The sequence below is a fragment of the Coregonus lavaretus genome (genome assembly GCF_964263955.1).
Source record: "Coregonus lavaretus genome assembly, contig: HAP1_SCAFFOLD_224, whole genome shotgun sequence".
Taxonomy (NCBI): Eukaryota; Metazoa; Chordata; class Actinopteri; order Salmoniformes; family Salmonidae; genus Coregonus; species Coregonus lavaretus.
Window position 1 is genome coordinate 116,210 of NW_028158475.1, and position 16,291 is coordinate 132,500.

Sequence of the window (16,291 nt, forward strand, 5' to 3'; positions counted from 1 at the left end):
AATACAATAAAATAGTTCACTCTTGAAAGTAGTGTAATACATCTGAAAATAACCTTAAAATAATAAATGAAAATAAATATGTTATTTTTTCGGTGAAATACATAAAGTATATTTTACACCTGTTATAATAATAATAATATGCCATTTAGCAGACGCTTTTATCCAAAGCGACTTACAGTCATGCGTGCATACATTTTTTTTTTTTTGTGTATGGGTGGTCCCGGGGATCGAACCCACTACCTTGGCGTTACAAGCGCCGTGCTCTACCAGCTGAGCTACAGAGGACCACATAATAACACTGTTACATAAACACATTTTTGTGGAGGGGTTTTCTTTCCATTTCCCTTGATTAATAGAAACAAAACTAACACAATATATGTTTTCCGATAGATCGTTTTTTTATTATTATAGAATAACTGATAGATGACATCATGACGGTCACCTACACGGCGCAAGTTGCCAATGCGCGCTTCTGCGGGTTCTCCAAACTGCTCCTAGCCTGGAGGGGAAGCATCTACAAGGTCTTATGGAAGGAGTTCCTTGCTTTCTTCGCCATGTACACTGCCATCAGTGTCACTTACAGGTATGAGAACTTGGCTACCAAGTTTACATCATTATTTGAACTTTCCATTATTATTTGAAGATTTCAATTTGTTTTAATTGGTCCACATTATTATGTAACGTTTTCATTTTCAGATTCTTCCTCTTTGATGACCAGAAGAGGTATTTTGAAAAATTGGCAATTTACTGCAACCACTATGCCAGTCTCATCCCCATGTCTTTTGTGCTAGGTGGGCAATATTACCAAATCAATAACACAGATTCTATTCTAATATTCTTGTATTCTAACATTCTTATATTCTATAAGAAAATACTAATACTCTAAAGAGAGTAATAAACCACCATTCATTACAGAAACATTTGCTGCTGTTTTCCAGGTTTTTACGTGACACTGGTGGTGAACCGCTGGTGGAATCAGTACACCCGCATCCCATTACCTGACCGCCTGATGTGCGTGCTCTCGGGCGGCCTGCAGGGCGTGGACGAGCGCGGGCGGCTGCTGCGACGCACCATGATGCGCTATACAAGTCTGTCCGCGATACTGATTTTGCGCTCAGTCAGCACCGCAGTGTTCAAACGCTTCCCGACCATGGACCACGTCGTGGAAGCAGGTAAATGTGTCATTCAGATGCAGCTAAGAGTTTGCCTTTGAGGAGAAATTGCACTTTGCAGATTTTGCCTTCAAGGAAAAATTGCACTTTGCAGATTTTCAGAATTCAAACCATTAAGACACAGGAAAGTAGCCTACAGTGTACAACTGGAGACACCATACCACTTGCAGTTTTGTCCCATATCCTGTGACTTCCAAACACATACCTATAGTATATGCAGCGGTCTAGCAGAGGTGAGTCGGACTCACGCTCTGGTGATGAGGTAGCACTGCCTGCGACTTTAATCAGTGTCACCCTCAGCCCAAGAGGGAATTACCTCTTGGCCTAATTAAGATGTTGGGTTTCAAAGCAGGACATCGGGGTTCAGACCCCACCTGTGACAGATACACTCCCCTCTCCTCAGGGTTCATGACCAGGGAGGAGCGGAAGAAGTTTGAGAGCCTCAAATCTCCCTATAACAAGTACTGGATGCCCTGTGTGTGGTTCACTAACCTGGCCGCCCTGGCCCGCAGTGAGGGCAGGATTAAGGACGACAGCACCCTCAAACTAGTGCTGGAGGTAGTCTATAATGCAACACACATAATACAACATAGTTATAAACCACATATGTCAATATTATGACATGAATAAGCTATACCCGACTTACATACTGACTGAACCTTAAACAAAAACAATACATTCAACAAAAACAATAACTTAAACATGTGTGTTTGTCTGTTTATGTCGGCAGGAGCTCAATCATTTCAGAGGGAACTGCAGTATGCTTTTCCATTACGACATGATCAGTGTTCCCCTGGTCTACACTCAGGTTTGTGTGTGTGTGTGTGTGTGTCTGTGTTTGCATGCAGGTGCTTCAATCTTTGTAGAATTGTCTCAGTCGGCATCACTCATTCTGTGTCCTATGTTCTCGTCTCCACCGTCCCTATAGGTGGTGACTCTGGCCGTGTACAGTTTCTTCTTCGTGTGTCTGATAGGACGTCAGTTCCTGGACCCCACTCAAGGTTACCTGGGTCATGACCTGGACCTGTACGTCCCCATCTTCACTCTGCTACAGTTCTTCTTCTACGCTGGCTGGCTCAAGGTCAGTGGGAATTCATGGTTGTGTTCTCTAGGTACCAAATGAAAGAAACTCAGACTGAAACAGGGAAGGGCTACAAAAACAAACAATTGTTATTTATTTTTCCCGTTGCAAAACATTTACTTTGCGTGCCCCAATGAACATGACCGATTTGTTATGTTTTTCAGGTAGCAGAGCAGTTGATAAACCCATTTGGAGAGGACGATGATGACTTTGAGACCAACTGGCTGATAGACAGGAACTTCCAGGTTTATATTGAATCACACATGTATTGCTATCCTTCTCACAACCCCCCATTGTTATCTTAGATGTAGTATATGCATGCATGTGTAGTGGGGTAATATTTTATATACAGTGCATTCAGAAAGTATTCAGACCCCTTGACCTTTTCCAAATGTTGTTATGTTACAGCCTTATTCTAACATTTATTATTTTTTTATTCCCCTCATCAATCTACACACAATACCCCATAATGACAAAGCGAAAACAGGTTTTTAGAATTTTTTGCAAATGTATTACAAATAAAAAACAGAAATACCTTATTTACCTAAATATTCAGACCCTTTGCTATGAGCCTCGAAATTGAGCTCAGGTGCATCCTGTTTCCATTGATCATCCTTGAGATGTTTCTACAACTTGATTGGAGTCCACCTGTGGTAAATTCAATTGATTGGACATGATTTGGAAAGGCACACCTGTCTTTATAAGATCCCACAGTTGACAGTGCATGTCAGAGCAAAAACCAAGCCATGAAGTTGAAGGAATTGTCTGTAGAGCTCCGAGACAGGATTGTGTCGAGGCACAGATCTGGGGAAGGGTACCAAAAGATTTCTGCAACATTGAAGGTTCCTAAGAACACAGTGGCCTCCATCATTCTTAAATGGAAGAGGTTTGGAACCACCAAGACTCTTCCTAGAGCTGGCTGCCCGGCCAAACTGAGCAATCGGGGGAGAAAGGCCTTGGTCAGGGAGGTGACCAAGAACCCGATGTTCACTCTGACAGAGCTCCAGAGTTCCTCTGTGGAGATGGGAGAACCTTCCAAAAGGACAACCATCTCTGCAGCACTCCACCAATCAGGCCTTTATAGTAGAGTGGCCAGACGGAAGCCACTCCTCAGTAAAAGGCACATGACAGCCCGCTTGGAGTTTGCCAAAGGCACTTAAAGTACTCTAAGACCATGAGAAACAAGATTCTCTGGTCTGATGAAACCAAGATTGAATTCTTTGGCCTGAATGCCAAACGTCACGTCTGGAGGAAACCTGGCACAGTCCCTACGGTGAAGCATGGTGGTGGCAGCATCATGCTGTGGGGATGTTTTCCAGCGGCAGGGACTGGGAGACTAGTCAGGATTGAGGGAAAGATGAACGGAGCAAAGTACAGAGAGATCCTTGATGAAAGACAATTTTTAAAAAAATCGGTAGATTTTTTATCCATGAATTTTCACAATGTGTTGCCAATGCATTTTGGCCATATTTTATTTTTTTGAAAAAGTGAAAGGGTATGAATACTTTCCGAATGCACTGTATATGATATTATAAATACATCACATGCGACCCGTAATAAGACTAAGCAATTAGCCCATTAAATAATTAAATGACTCCATAATATAAATAGCAATATGCAAGAATATGGTTAAATCATGTGCAATCAAGTATTATTCGTTTAGCTGACTAATCAATCAATTTCAATTTTATTTTATATAGCCCTTCTTACATCAGCTAATATCTCGAAGTGCTGTACAGAAACCCAGCCTAAAACCCCAAACAGCTAGTAATGCAGGTGTAGAAGCACGGTGGCTAGGAAAAACTCCCTAGAAAGGCCAAAACCTAGGAAGAAACCTAGAGAGGAACCAGGCTATGAGGGGTGGCCAGTCCTCTTCTGGCTGTGCCGGGTGGAGATTATAACAGAACCATGCCAAGATGTTCAAAAATGTTCATAAGTGACAAGCATGGTCAAATAATAATCAGGAATAAATCTCAGTTGGCTTTTCATAGCCGATCATTAAGAGTTGAAAACAGCAGGTCTGGGACAGGTAGGGGTTCCATAACCGCAGGCAGAACAGTTGAAACTGGAATAGCAGCAAGGCCAGGCGGACTGGGGACAGCAAGGAGTCACCACGGCCGGTAGTCCCGACGTATGGTCCTAGGGCTCAGGTCTCTCAGTTGGCTTTTCATAGCCGATCATTAAGAGTTGAAAACAGCAGGTCTGGGACAGGTAGGGGTTTCGTAACCGCAGGCAGAACAGTTGAAACTGGAATAGCAGCAAGGCCAGGCGGACTGGGGACAGCAAGGTGTCAGCATGCCCGGTAGTCCTGACGTATGGTCCTAGGGCTCAGGTTCTCAGAGAGAAAGAGAGAACGAGAGAATTAGAGAGAGCATACTTAAATTCACACAGGACACTGGATAAGACAGGAGAAGTACTCCAGGTATAACCAACTAACCCCAGCCCCCCGACACATAAACTACTGCAGCATAAATACTGGAGGCTGAGACAGGAGCGGTCCGGAGACACTGTGGCCCCATCCGAAGAAACCCCCGGACAGGGCCAAACAGGAAGGATATAACCCCACCCACTCTGCCAAAGCACAGCCCCCGCACCACCAGAGGGATATCCTCAACCACCAACTTACAATCCTGAGACAAGGCCGAGTATAGCCCACAGAGGTCTCCACCACAGCACAAACCAAGGGGGGGCGCCAACCCAGACAGGAAGATCACGTCAGTAACTCAACCCACTCAAGTGACGCACCCCTCCTAGGGACGGCATGAAAGAGCACCAGCAAGCCAGTGACTCAGCCCCTGTAACAGGGTTAGAGGCAGAGAACCCCAGTGGAGAGAGGGGAACCGGCCTGGCAGAGACAGCAAGGGCTGTTCGTTGCTCCAGAGCCTTTCCGTTCACCTTCACACTCCTGGGCCAGACTACACTCAATCATATGACCTACTGAAGAGATAAGTCTTCAGTAAAGACTTAAAGGTTGAGACCGAGTCTGCGTCTCTCACATGGGTAGGCAAACTGTTCCATAAAAATTGAGATCTATAGGAGAAAGCCCTGCCTCCCGCTGTTTGCTTAGAAATTCTAGGGACAATTAGGAGGCCTGCGTCTTGTGACCGTAGCGTACGTATTGGTATGTACGGCAGGACCAACTCGGAAAGATAGGTAGGAGCAAGCCCATGTAACGCTTTATAGGTTAACAGTAAAACCTTGAAATCAGCCCTTGCCTTAACAGGAAGCCAGTGTAGGGAAGCTAGCACTGGAGTAATATGATCAAATTTCTTGGTTCTAGTCAGGATTCTAGCAGCCGTATTTAGCACTAACTGAAGTTTATTTAGTGCTTTATCCGGGTAGCCGGAAAGTAGAGCATTGCAGTAGTCTAACCTAGAAGTAACAAATGCATGGATTAATTTTTCTGCATCATTTTTGGACAGAAAATTTCTGATTTTTGCAATGTTACGTAGATGGAAAAAAGCTGTCCTTGAAACAGTCTTGATATGTTCGTCAAAAGAGAGATTACATTTTAGTCATTTAGCAGACGCTCTTATCCAGAGCGACTTACATATATATATATATATATATTTTTTTTTATACTGGCCCCCTGTGGGAAACGAACCCACAACCCTGGCGTTGCAAACGCCATGCTCTATCAACTGAGCTACATCCCTGCCGGCCATTCCCTCCCCTACCCTGGACGACGCTGGGCCAATTGTGCGCCGCCCATGAGTCTCCCGGTCGCGGCCGGCTGCGACAGAGCCTGGATTCGAACCAGGATCTCTAGTGACACAGTTAGCACTGCGATGCAGTGCCTTAGACCACTGCGCCACTCAGGAGACTCAGGGTCAAGAGTAACGCCGAGGTCCTTCACAGTTTTATTTGAGACGACTTTACAACCATCAAGATGAATTGTCAGATTTAACAGAAGATCTCTTTGTTTCTTGGGACCTAGAACAAGCATCTCTGTTTTGTCCGAGTTTAAAAGTAGAAAGTTTTCAGCCATCCACTTCCTTATGTCTGAAACACAGGCTTCTAGCGAGGGCAATTTTGGGGCTTCACCATGTTTCATTGAAATGTACAGCTGTGTGTCATCCGCATAGCAGTGAAAGTTAACATTATGTTTTCGAATAACATCCCCAAGAGGTAAAATATATAGTGAAAACAATAGTGGTCCTAAAACGGAACCTTGAGGAACACCGAAATGTACAGTTGAGATCAAGGAATAGCCATGAAAAGCCAATATCAAAGCAAGTATGATTTAATAACTTTGTAAAATGAATGGATTCACATACAAGGCATAAAGCTTAAGTTACAAGGCAATACTGACATTAACAAAGCATTAGTCTAGGTATATAGATCCAGTGGTGGAAAAAGTACCCAATTATCATGCTTGAGTAAAAGTAAAGATACCGTCATAGAAAATGACTCAAGTAAAAGTGAAAGTCACCCAGTAAAATAATACTTGAGTAAAAGTCTAAAAATATTTGGTTTTAAATATACTTAAGTATCAAAAGTAAATGTAATTGCTAAAATATACTTAAGTATCAAAAGTAAAAGTACTCCCCAAAACGACCTAAGTAGTACTTTAAAATACTTTTTACTTAAGTACTTTACACCACTAAGGTTAACTTACAAACAAAGCATGAACAAAACCTAGGAAATGAGAATTGATCATACAACCTTCCTCCATGGACTGGATACAGGATAAGACAGAGAACAACCTTGATTCCATTTATAACATCTGAAGGTTTAACCTTTCAACCCAAAACCAACCAACGATGCCAAGTTTACAGTAACTTGACCACCGCCAGGCCCAATCTCCACAGGGTGTCACAGCATTTAAAGGCATGTTGTGTGGCGGATGAGACCAATGTAAATGAGACAAATTCCTCAGAGGACCGTAAAATCCATTTGCATAGAGTAATTTTGAGTTCACCCTGTACAGATATGGCTATGCAAAGTTGCTGGGTATTGGCGGGACCTGGAACATGCTGCCGTACATGTCGATCCAGAGCATCCCAAACATTCTCAATGGATGACATGTCTGGTGAGTATGCAGGCCATGGAAGAACTGGGACATTTTCAGCTTCCAGGAATTGTGTACATATCCTTGCGACATGGGGCCATGCATTATCATGCTGAAACATGAGGTGATGGCAACGGATGAATGGCACGACAATGGGCCTCAGGATCTCGTCACGTTATCTCTGTGCTTTCAAATTGCCTTCGATAAAATGCAATTGTGTTCGTTGTCTGTAGCTTATGCCATAACCCCACTGCCACCATGGGGCACTCTGTTCACAACGTTGACATCAGCAAACCGCTCGCCCATATGACACCATACATACTGTCTGCCATCTGCCCGGGTACAGATGAAGCCGGGATTCATCCGTGAAGTGCACACTTCTCCAGCGTGCCAGTGGCCGTCAAAGGTGAGCATTTGCCCACTGCAGTCAGGTCAAGACCCTGGTGAGGACAACAAGCACGCAGATGAGCTTCCCTGAGATGGTTTCTGGCAATTTGTGCAGAAATTCTTCGGTTGTGCAAACCAGTGGAGGCTGCTGAGGGGAGGACGGTTCATAATAATGGCTGGAACGGAGCGAATAGAATGGCATCAAACACATGTAAACCACGTGTTAGATGTATTTGATACCATTCCACTTATTCTGCTCCAGCCATTACCACGAGCCCGTCCTCCCCAATTAAGGTGCCACCAAACTCCTGTGATGCAAACCCACAGTTTCATCAGCTATCCGGGTGACTGGTCTCAGACAATCCCACAGGTGAAGAGGCCGGATGTGGAGGTCCTGGGCTGGCGTGGTTACACGTGGTAATGCCAAATTCTCTAAAATAACTTTGGAGGCGGCTTATGGTAGAGAAATGAACATTACATTCTCTGGGAACAGCTCTGGTGGACATTCCTGCAGTCAGCATGCCAATTGCATCTCCCTTAAAACTTGAGACATCTGTGGCATTGTGTTGTGTGACAAAACTGCACATATTAGAGTGGCTTTTTATTGTCCCCAGCACAAGGTGCACCAGTGTAATGATCATGCTGTTTAATCAGCTTCTTGATACAGGTTGCAAACAAATTTGTGTACAACATTTGAGAGAAATAAGCTTTTGTGCATATGGAACATTTTTGGGATCTTTTATTTCAGCTCATGAAACATGGGACCAAACATGTTGCGTAAAATTTTTTGTTCAATATACATACATATAGATAGCTTCAGAGTCCTCTTTAGGGGACAAGTTTAAGATAGATACCAGACATGGATACTATAGCATTATTTTATCACACATTCAATAGTCAGTCCTCTGGATACTGTAACAGAGAGATACATTTTTGCCCCTCAGAGGGGAAGGGCTGACTAGTCCTTTGTGCTTTCCTTGTGTTACTTTTCATTTGCCATGCAGCTCCAGGTGACAGAAAGCACATCAATCAGGGCCGAGCCTACATGTGTACATGAGTGGGATAAGTACTTTTGAAACATTCAAAGTGAGAGAAAAAATGGTGGGGTGAAAGGAAACTTAAACAGAAGAGTTTCTTGGAACTTCCCTCATCTGAAACTGAAGAGGAAGTGTTTGTGTGTGTTTCCTCAGGTCTCCATGATGGCAGTTGATGAGATGTATGGGGATCTTCCCATCATGGAAAGAGACCGATATTGGAACGACTCTAACCCTCGTCCTCCCTACACTGCCGCAACTCTATTCGGGCTGCGCAAACCCTCCTTCCAGGGCTCCACCTTCGACATGGCGTGAGTGTCTATTTTATTTAATTCTATTTTGGGGGCAGGTGCAATACATTTCTACAATACACCTCAAATATGTGTTCACCTTTTTGCAAGTAAGTAAATATTCCGTATGTATGTTTTACAAGTCCAAAGATGATTCGTTTTATCTTTCCAACCTTTCTAACACTACTGTATGCCCTTAATGGAATTAGTAAAGTTGTAGTGATTTGAATTGAATTTGTTGTAGTGATTTGAATTGAGTCTGTCCCCTCCAGGATCCCCAAAGAGGAGATGCACTTTGCGCCCCTGGCGGATATCACTGAGAACGTGGAGTCTGAGGATGGGGGTCGACACCCCAACATGGCCCTGTTCAACCGGCTCCTCTTCACTGCCCCGTCCCCCACGGGGCTCATGGGAGGGGCGCTGCGCCGCACCTCCGCCCAGCTCCAGAGGTTCCGCCGCCCCTCCGGGATGTACCCGCCCTCGTTCAGTGATGAAGAGGGTGAGGACAAGGATGATGAAAGTGGGAAGACTTTGGGGCCGTCTGGGGGGTCGCTGCCGTCTGTTTTGGGTCAGGATACTCAGAGTACCATATGTAGTTGTGGAGGGGTGGTTAATGCTAGGACCCCCCTCATGGAGGTACAGTTTGGGGTTGGGGTGGAGAGATGTGGGGACGCCCTCCAAAGCCAGGAAGAGATGATGGAAGAAGAGGACGAAGAAGAGGATGAGGGGAACGCCCAGAAGGGGGCAGAGAAAGAGAAGCTGGAGGAAGGGAACACTGAGGTGACAGGAGATATTCAAAGCCCCATGCCACTGCTCCCATCACCCCTCCAACCTTCCAGAGACCCAGGCCAAACGTCCACCAGACAACCCCAGGATAAGACACCCAGACCAGCCTCGAAAACCCCCTCCAGCCCCCTAGCCCCCAGCATCATCCACCCCCGTCCCACAGCCTGCTCCACCCGAGACCTCTTCATCGCCGAACCAATCACAGAGCAGAACACAGTGATCCCCGCCATTCCCAAGCCGCCCATTGGTGGAACCAAGATGTCCTTCCTCACCGTGCCATCCTACAGCGCCCCACAGCGTCATAGGAGCGTCAGCATGGGGTCAGAGTCCCCATTGGCTCCGAAACTACAAGTCACACCCTGTTCTAGCCAAAATTAGTGCACTACTTAGGGAATAGGATGCCATTTCAGATTCAGACTATGAGTAAGGGAGAACATGCACACTTCTGTCCTAATGGGACCAACACACTACACTGAAGAGCTAGGTCATATGTCACTGTACTATGTTCATGAAAAAGCACTGGGCCCAGATTCACAAAACACTTCTTACTCAAAAAAATAAGTTCATAAGATAGTTTGTAAGTGCAATTCCTCAACAATATCTTAAGATTTCTTCTTACAAATCTTCTTAAGATGTTTGTTGCTAGGCAACAGTTTTAGCTAGCTATTTAGCTAGCAATGGCAATCATGTTAGCATATTTCTTACTGATATTACTGTTCTAAAACATGTTCTTGGGTTTAAAATAATCAATACTGAAATGTTCAGATTGTGAGTGAATTAAAAATGTTCAATTGCTTTCATGAGCTTTTTCTCTCACTGCCCTGGGTTTAAGGCAAGGGTTTAGCTGTCTTGGAATTAAGAACATTTCCAAAAACTTTATTTTCAAGAATCGAATTTCTTCTTAATTTTTTGCTTAAGGAGAAACATAAGAAATAGCGCAAGAACATTTTCAATTACCTTTTTGAGGAATAGCAACTTTGCTTAACTTTCTTCTTAAGTCTATAGTTAAGGAAAAAATGGCAGTTAAGAAGACATTTCTTCTTAAGGTTTTGTGAATCTGGGCCCTGGCCTATAGATCATCTGCATGAAGTTCATTTTACTGAACAATCCACCCAGATGCTGCAAGGTTGAGCTGCAGCTCACACTGTGTTCACCAATCTTACACTGTAAATTTACTTTAGATGAATGATTTTTCACCTTGTTACATTGTTATAAATAATAATGAGGTAAATAAAACTACATATTTCTAGCCATAGTTCCATTTATGTTGCTATGCGACAAAATGCCTGTGATGACAGCAGATATTTAAGACAATACGGTCAAATTAAATCTGGAGAAAATGAGCGCTATACTGTAAATCACGTAGATATTTTATTAGGAGCGCAAAATGCATTGGCAACACATTGTGAAAATTGTGAAAATTCATGGATAAAAATCTACCGATTTGGAGACTTGCAGAAGACTTGCAGAATTCGGGCTTGCAGAAGAAAGGGGTACAGTTATAGCAATCTGATGGCAATCTGCCCATATTTTAGCTTCAAGGGGGCACACATAATTCATCACCAGATTACAGAGTGATAGTCCTTTACTGTCCTATTTATTCCTTTTACTTTTAGATTCAAACTGAGATGGACAAAAAAACGAAAATCAATACCAGTTGGCCAGCAGGTGGCGCACATTAACTACTTTTTTTGTAACATCCAAAATATATTTTTTACATTCACAAAACTCCCATCAACATCCTCTTCCAACGTTCCTTGTCCACCCAGTGTCAATCCCCACCATCCTCCACAGAGAGACCTCTCCAGCCGTCACTCTCCCTCCTATCTGGGCTGTAGCCTGGGAGAGAGCCCCATGCCTCTCCTGCTCCTGGCCTGGGTGGACTGCCTCTGCTGGGCCAGGAAGGACTGGGCTTGGCCTGGAGGTCTGGAGGAGCCCTCAGACAGCCTCAGCTCCTGCTCCTGTTTCTGGAGAGCCACACACTGTGGAGGGGATGCATAAAAACTAATTTCACCCTCTGATTCAAACAGTACAGAGGTGATGTTGATGATGATAGTGTGTCAGCACAGTAAGGTGGCTCAGGAGTGACATACTTACGGTTTAAAAATAACATTCACTCCTCACTTTTCCAACTTTCTGCATTTGACATGAGACCCTATGCCCTATATAGTGCACTAGTTTGGGGGTAATGCACTATATAGGGAATAGGTTACTATTTAGGACACACACAACATTAAACATTCTCACACACTCACCATACTGTACCAGTTTGTAATAGTGAGCTTTTCCTCTTGGTCTTGTCTGGACATGATCCTCTCATGTGAGTCCTGTAATGTCGAAAGATAGAGTAAAATCAATGATTTTTTAGAGGCTATACAATTAAGGGCATTGAGTGGTGCATTATAGATTTGCCACAGATGATGGCGTATGACAAACATAGTTCTGAAATCAGGCCAAACACTCACTTCTTGGACAGCTGTCATGGTGACATCACAGGAAGTAGTCTCCTCTTCAGTCATCATCATCTAACTGTATCACAACAATGCACATAAAACATCAGCACTCCAACCAAACCACCAAAATAGGGCCATTGACTGACCACTAGCCAAACAGCAACATCTAGCGAGACAAATTGTATCACATCAACAGTCAAATCAGCAACCCTTCTAACCAAACCACCTTCTAACCAAAATAGTTAGTCAACAATCTAAACACTAATAAACACACCAACCTTACAGCCAGCCAGGCACTGCCCCTCTCTGCTCTCTCTTCAGCCCAGCCTGGTCTCATCCACATGGGGTGAGAGGCCCTGACTGGTTTTGTTCAGGGTGAGAGAGACAATGGAGAGGTAGGCTTTACTACTCTGGCTCTTCCCCATGGCCACAGATGCTTTACTGCTGATCTGGGCACATTCAATGGTGAACGGCCACATTCGGATGGTCACAGGGGGATTTGTAGGTAAGCACCAGAAAGCAAGCATCCTGTTTAGATGGCGCCTGCTATATTGGCCATTCTGACTCGGGAACAAGCCTTACTTGTCCAAGACATACTTACCAGAAAGCAAGGCTGGGTAAAATATACTATCAGGTAACATATAATGATAATTGTATTATTGTAGCATTTACTATACAGGTCATGAATGAAATATGGCCACATAAAAAAATCACCAGAAATGTATAGGGAAATCTCTCAGTAGTGATGGCACACAAAGCCAAGGATTTGTTGATGGTAAGAAGTCTGTAGGCTGGCTACCCTGTCCCTAATCTCTCGTGGACAGACTACTTAATATAATTGAGGATCTGATCAAATTACACAAGATTTTAGTTCTAGGTTAACCTAGATTACCCTGTGCCCATTACAGGGTATGCAGATCAGTCATATCCTTGGCGAGAAAAAGGGTCCCCTCTGTTTGAATCATTTATGCAAAGTCCCAAACATGACCTAAAGACCAGTGGTTTACATCTATACATCAGCTTCCCCCGTCAGACTTCAATGGAACGACAGACTATGTCATTAGGTTAATTGATGACGTACATGTAAAAATGCCCCATCTTCCGCCAACTCTAGCTCCCACTAAAGGTGATTTCCAATCCTTTCTCCCTGACAACCTGTGACCATATTATCCTTTCAGCGACCTCCTGTAAGTTCAATGGAACCACTGACTAGCCCCAAAAGGTCAACACTTATTTTATTTGCGTAAATGCACGTCTTCTTTCTGCAAACTCTGGCTGTAGCGCTATAGGTGATTTACAATGCATTCTCCCTGACCACCTGAGACCGTTGAGTACGTCCCATGACCTTTCCTTCACAGAGGCAGTTTCATAAAGTTCAAGCTCTTTTCAATGTGTGTGGTGTGTGTTTGTGTGTGTGTGTGTGTGTGTGGGGGGGGGGGGTTGTGGTTGAGTTTCCGTCATCAGGCGATAACCACACAGAACTTTCAGAGAATTCTGTGGTTTAGTTTTTCAATAAATCATAGAAGAGATAGTTTCTCTAGAATAGGACTGTTGTTGAAGTCAACATAAGGCGTGTTTACTGACAAACGTACAACTCTCACACCCTTTAGATACCTTTGAAGTTCATGTTTGAATGTCTCTGGTCTAGTGGTGTGGTTTTGAAGTGACTATCCACAACTTTGTGTGACGGTGTGAGTATGTACATTTACCTTGTGTGTGGGAAAACGGAGAGAGAGAGAGAGAGAGAGAGAGAGAGAGAGAGAGAGAGAGAGAGAGAGAGAGAGAGAGAGAGAGAGAGAGAGAGGATGGGATGAAATAAACTTAAGAGTTTCTTGGAACTCCGTTGTCTCATCTGAATCTGTTTATTCTTTTAGGAGGGAAAGAGAAAACCCAAGGCTGTGTGTGTGTGTGTGTGTGTGTGTGTGTGTGTGTGTGTGAAAACACTCCAAAAAACACACACCATCAATTCCTGTCAGCTTAGAAGAGGAGTGAAAATCTGTTGCGAAACCTTCCTCCCACAGAAAGATCCACAGACTTCTAGCCTTGACAGAAGATAGGAGAGACATTGGGGACAGTCATAGTTATACGCTGAATAACAAAACAACAAACATCACTTTCTCTGTGGCTATTATTCATATTATTATTAACGCTAGCATCAGCAAATGTTCACATTAAAGATTGTGTTAATTTACCCCACAGTTTTGTCTACTACCAATCTGTAGCCTGATTCACCATCAAGCTGGCGAGATCAGGACGGTCCAATGAGGCTAGTCTATCTGTTTCAAATGTTTTCTCTGCTACTCTCAGCATTAGAACAAACTAAACATTGCATTATCTTACACTACAGTTTTATCAGGTATCCCTTTGTCAGTTGTTTTTGGTATTGCTCCTCTGGCTTCTGGTAAAAGGAGCAGTGCTGTGAGCTTACACTAGAGGGCAAAGTTGAACTAATAATAATAATAATAATAATAATAATAACTATTTGTATAGTGCTTTTCAATTCAAGTAACAAAGTGCTTCATATCATAAAATAATCAAAGAAAAGTACTAACAAAGAAAAAAAGACAGGAGGAAGGAGAATGAAAAAGATAGCTAATTCAAATTATAGATACAGTGGGGAAAAAAATTATTTAGTCAGCCACCAATTGTGCAAGTTCTCCCACTTAAAAAGATGAGAGAGGCCTGTAATTTTCATCATAGGTACACGTCAACTATGACAGACAAAATGAGAATTTTTTTTCCAGATAATCACATCGTAGGATTTTTTATGAATTTATTTGCAAATTATGGTGGAAATTAAGTATTTGGTCACCTACAAACAAGCAAGATTTCTGGCTCTCACAGACCTGTAACTTCTTCTTTAAGAGGCTCCTCTGTCCTCCACTCGTTACCTGTATTAATGGCACCTGTTTGAACTTGTTATCAGTAAAAAAGACACCTGTCCATAACCTCAAACAGTCACACTCCAAACTCCACTATGGCCAAGACCAAAGAGCTGTCAAAAGACACCAGAAACAAAATTGTAGACCTGCACCAGGCTGGGAAGACTGAATCTGCAATAGGTAAGCAGCTTGGTTTGAAGAAATCAACTGTGGGAGCAATTATTAGGAAATGGAAGACATACAAGACCACTGATAATCTCCCTCGATCTGGGGCTCCACGCAAGATCTCACCCCGTGGGGTCAAAATGATCACAAGAACGGTGAGCAAAAATCCCAGAACCACACGGGGGGACCTAGTGAATGACCTGCAGAGAGCTGGGACCAAAGTAACAAAGCCTACCATCAGTAACACACTACGCCGCCAGGGACTCAAAACCTGCAGTGCCAGACGTGTCCCCCTGCTTAAGCCAGTACATGTCCAGGCCCGTCTGAAGTTAGCTAGAGTGCATTTGGATGATCCAGAAGAGGATTGGGAGAATGTCAGATGAAACCAAAATATAACTTTTTGGTAAAAACTCAACTCGTCGTGTTTGGAGGACAAAGAATGCTGAGTTGCATCCAAAGAACACCATACCTACTGTGAAGCATGGGGGTGGAAACATCATGCTTTGGGGCTGTTTTTCTGCAAAGGGACCAGGACGACTGATCCGTGTAAAGGAAAGAATGAATGGGGCCATGTATCGTGAGATTTTGAGTGAAAACCTCCTTCCATCAGCAAGGGCATTGAAGATGAAACGTGGCTGGGTCTTTCAGCATGACAATGATCCCAAACACACTGCCCGGGCAACGAAGGAGTGACTTCGTAAGAAGCATTTCAACGTCCTGGAGTGGCCTAGCCAGTCTCCAGATCTCAACCCCATAGAAAATCTTTGGAGGGAGTTGAAAGTCCGTGTTGCCCAGCGACAGCCCCAAAACATCACTGCTCTAGAGGAGATCTGCATGGAGGAATGGGCCAAAATACCAGCAACAGTGTGTGAAAACCTTGTGAAGACTTACAGAAAACGTTTGACCTGTGTCATTGCCAACAGAGGGTATATAACAAAGTATTGAGAAACTTTTGTTATTGACCAAATACTTATTTTCCACCATAATTTGCAAAGAAATTCATTAAAAATCCTACAATGTGATTTTCTGG

General features: G+C 43.6%; 2 protein-coding genes across 3 annotated transcripts in view; one reads left to right on the forward strand and one right to left on the reverse strand.

The window, feature by feature from the left end:
• Positions 1–431: 431 nt before the first annotated feature.
• Positions 432–10,551, forward strand: LOC311123969 (bestrophin-2a-like; the record flags this gene model as incomplete). Its single annotated transcript, XM_084198185.1, has 9 exons — positions 432–583; positions 697–791; positions 939–1,172; positions 1,576–1,730; positions 1,903–1,980; positions 2,101–2,257; positions 2,422–2,498; positions 8,842–8,996; positions 9,248–10,551. 9 exons carry the CDS (start codon positions 432–434, stop codon positions 10,137–10,139), a joined length of 1,995 nt encoding a protein of 664 aa, XP_084054311.1. The 3' UTR covers positions 10,140–10,551.
• Positions 10,552–11,109: 558 nt separating this feature from the next.
• Positions 11,110–16,291, reverse strand: part of LOC311123986 (protein Hook homolog 2-like) — a 6,261-nt gene continuing 1,079 nt past the window's right edge. Inside the window, exons 2-5 of one of the 2 annotated variants that reach the window (XM_084198209.1) lie at positions 14,175–14,251; positions 12,227–12,290; positions 12,017–12,088; positions 11,110–11,743 (exon numbers count right to left, since the gene is read on the reverse strand). In XM_084198209.1, coding sequence (XP_084054335.1) covers positions 11,585–11,743; positions 12,017–12,088; positions 12,227–12,286 — 291 coding nt within the window. In that variant the 5' untranslated portion in view covers positions 12,287–12,290; positions 14,175–14,251 and the 3' untranslated portion in view covers positions 11,110–11,584. Of the gene's footprint in view, positions 11,744–12,016; positions 12,089–12,226; positions 12,291–14,174; positions 14,257–16,291 lie in introns of both variants that reach the window. The other variant, XM_084198208.1, reaches the window with a different exon arrangement.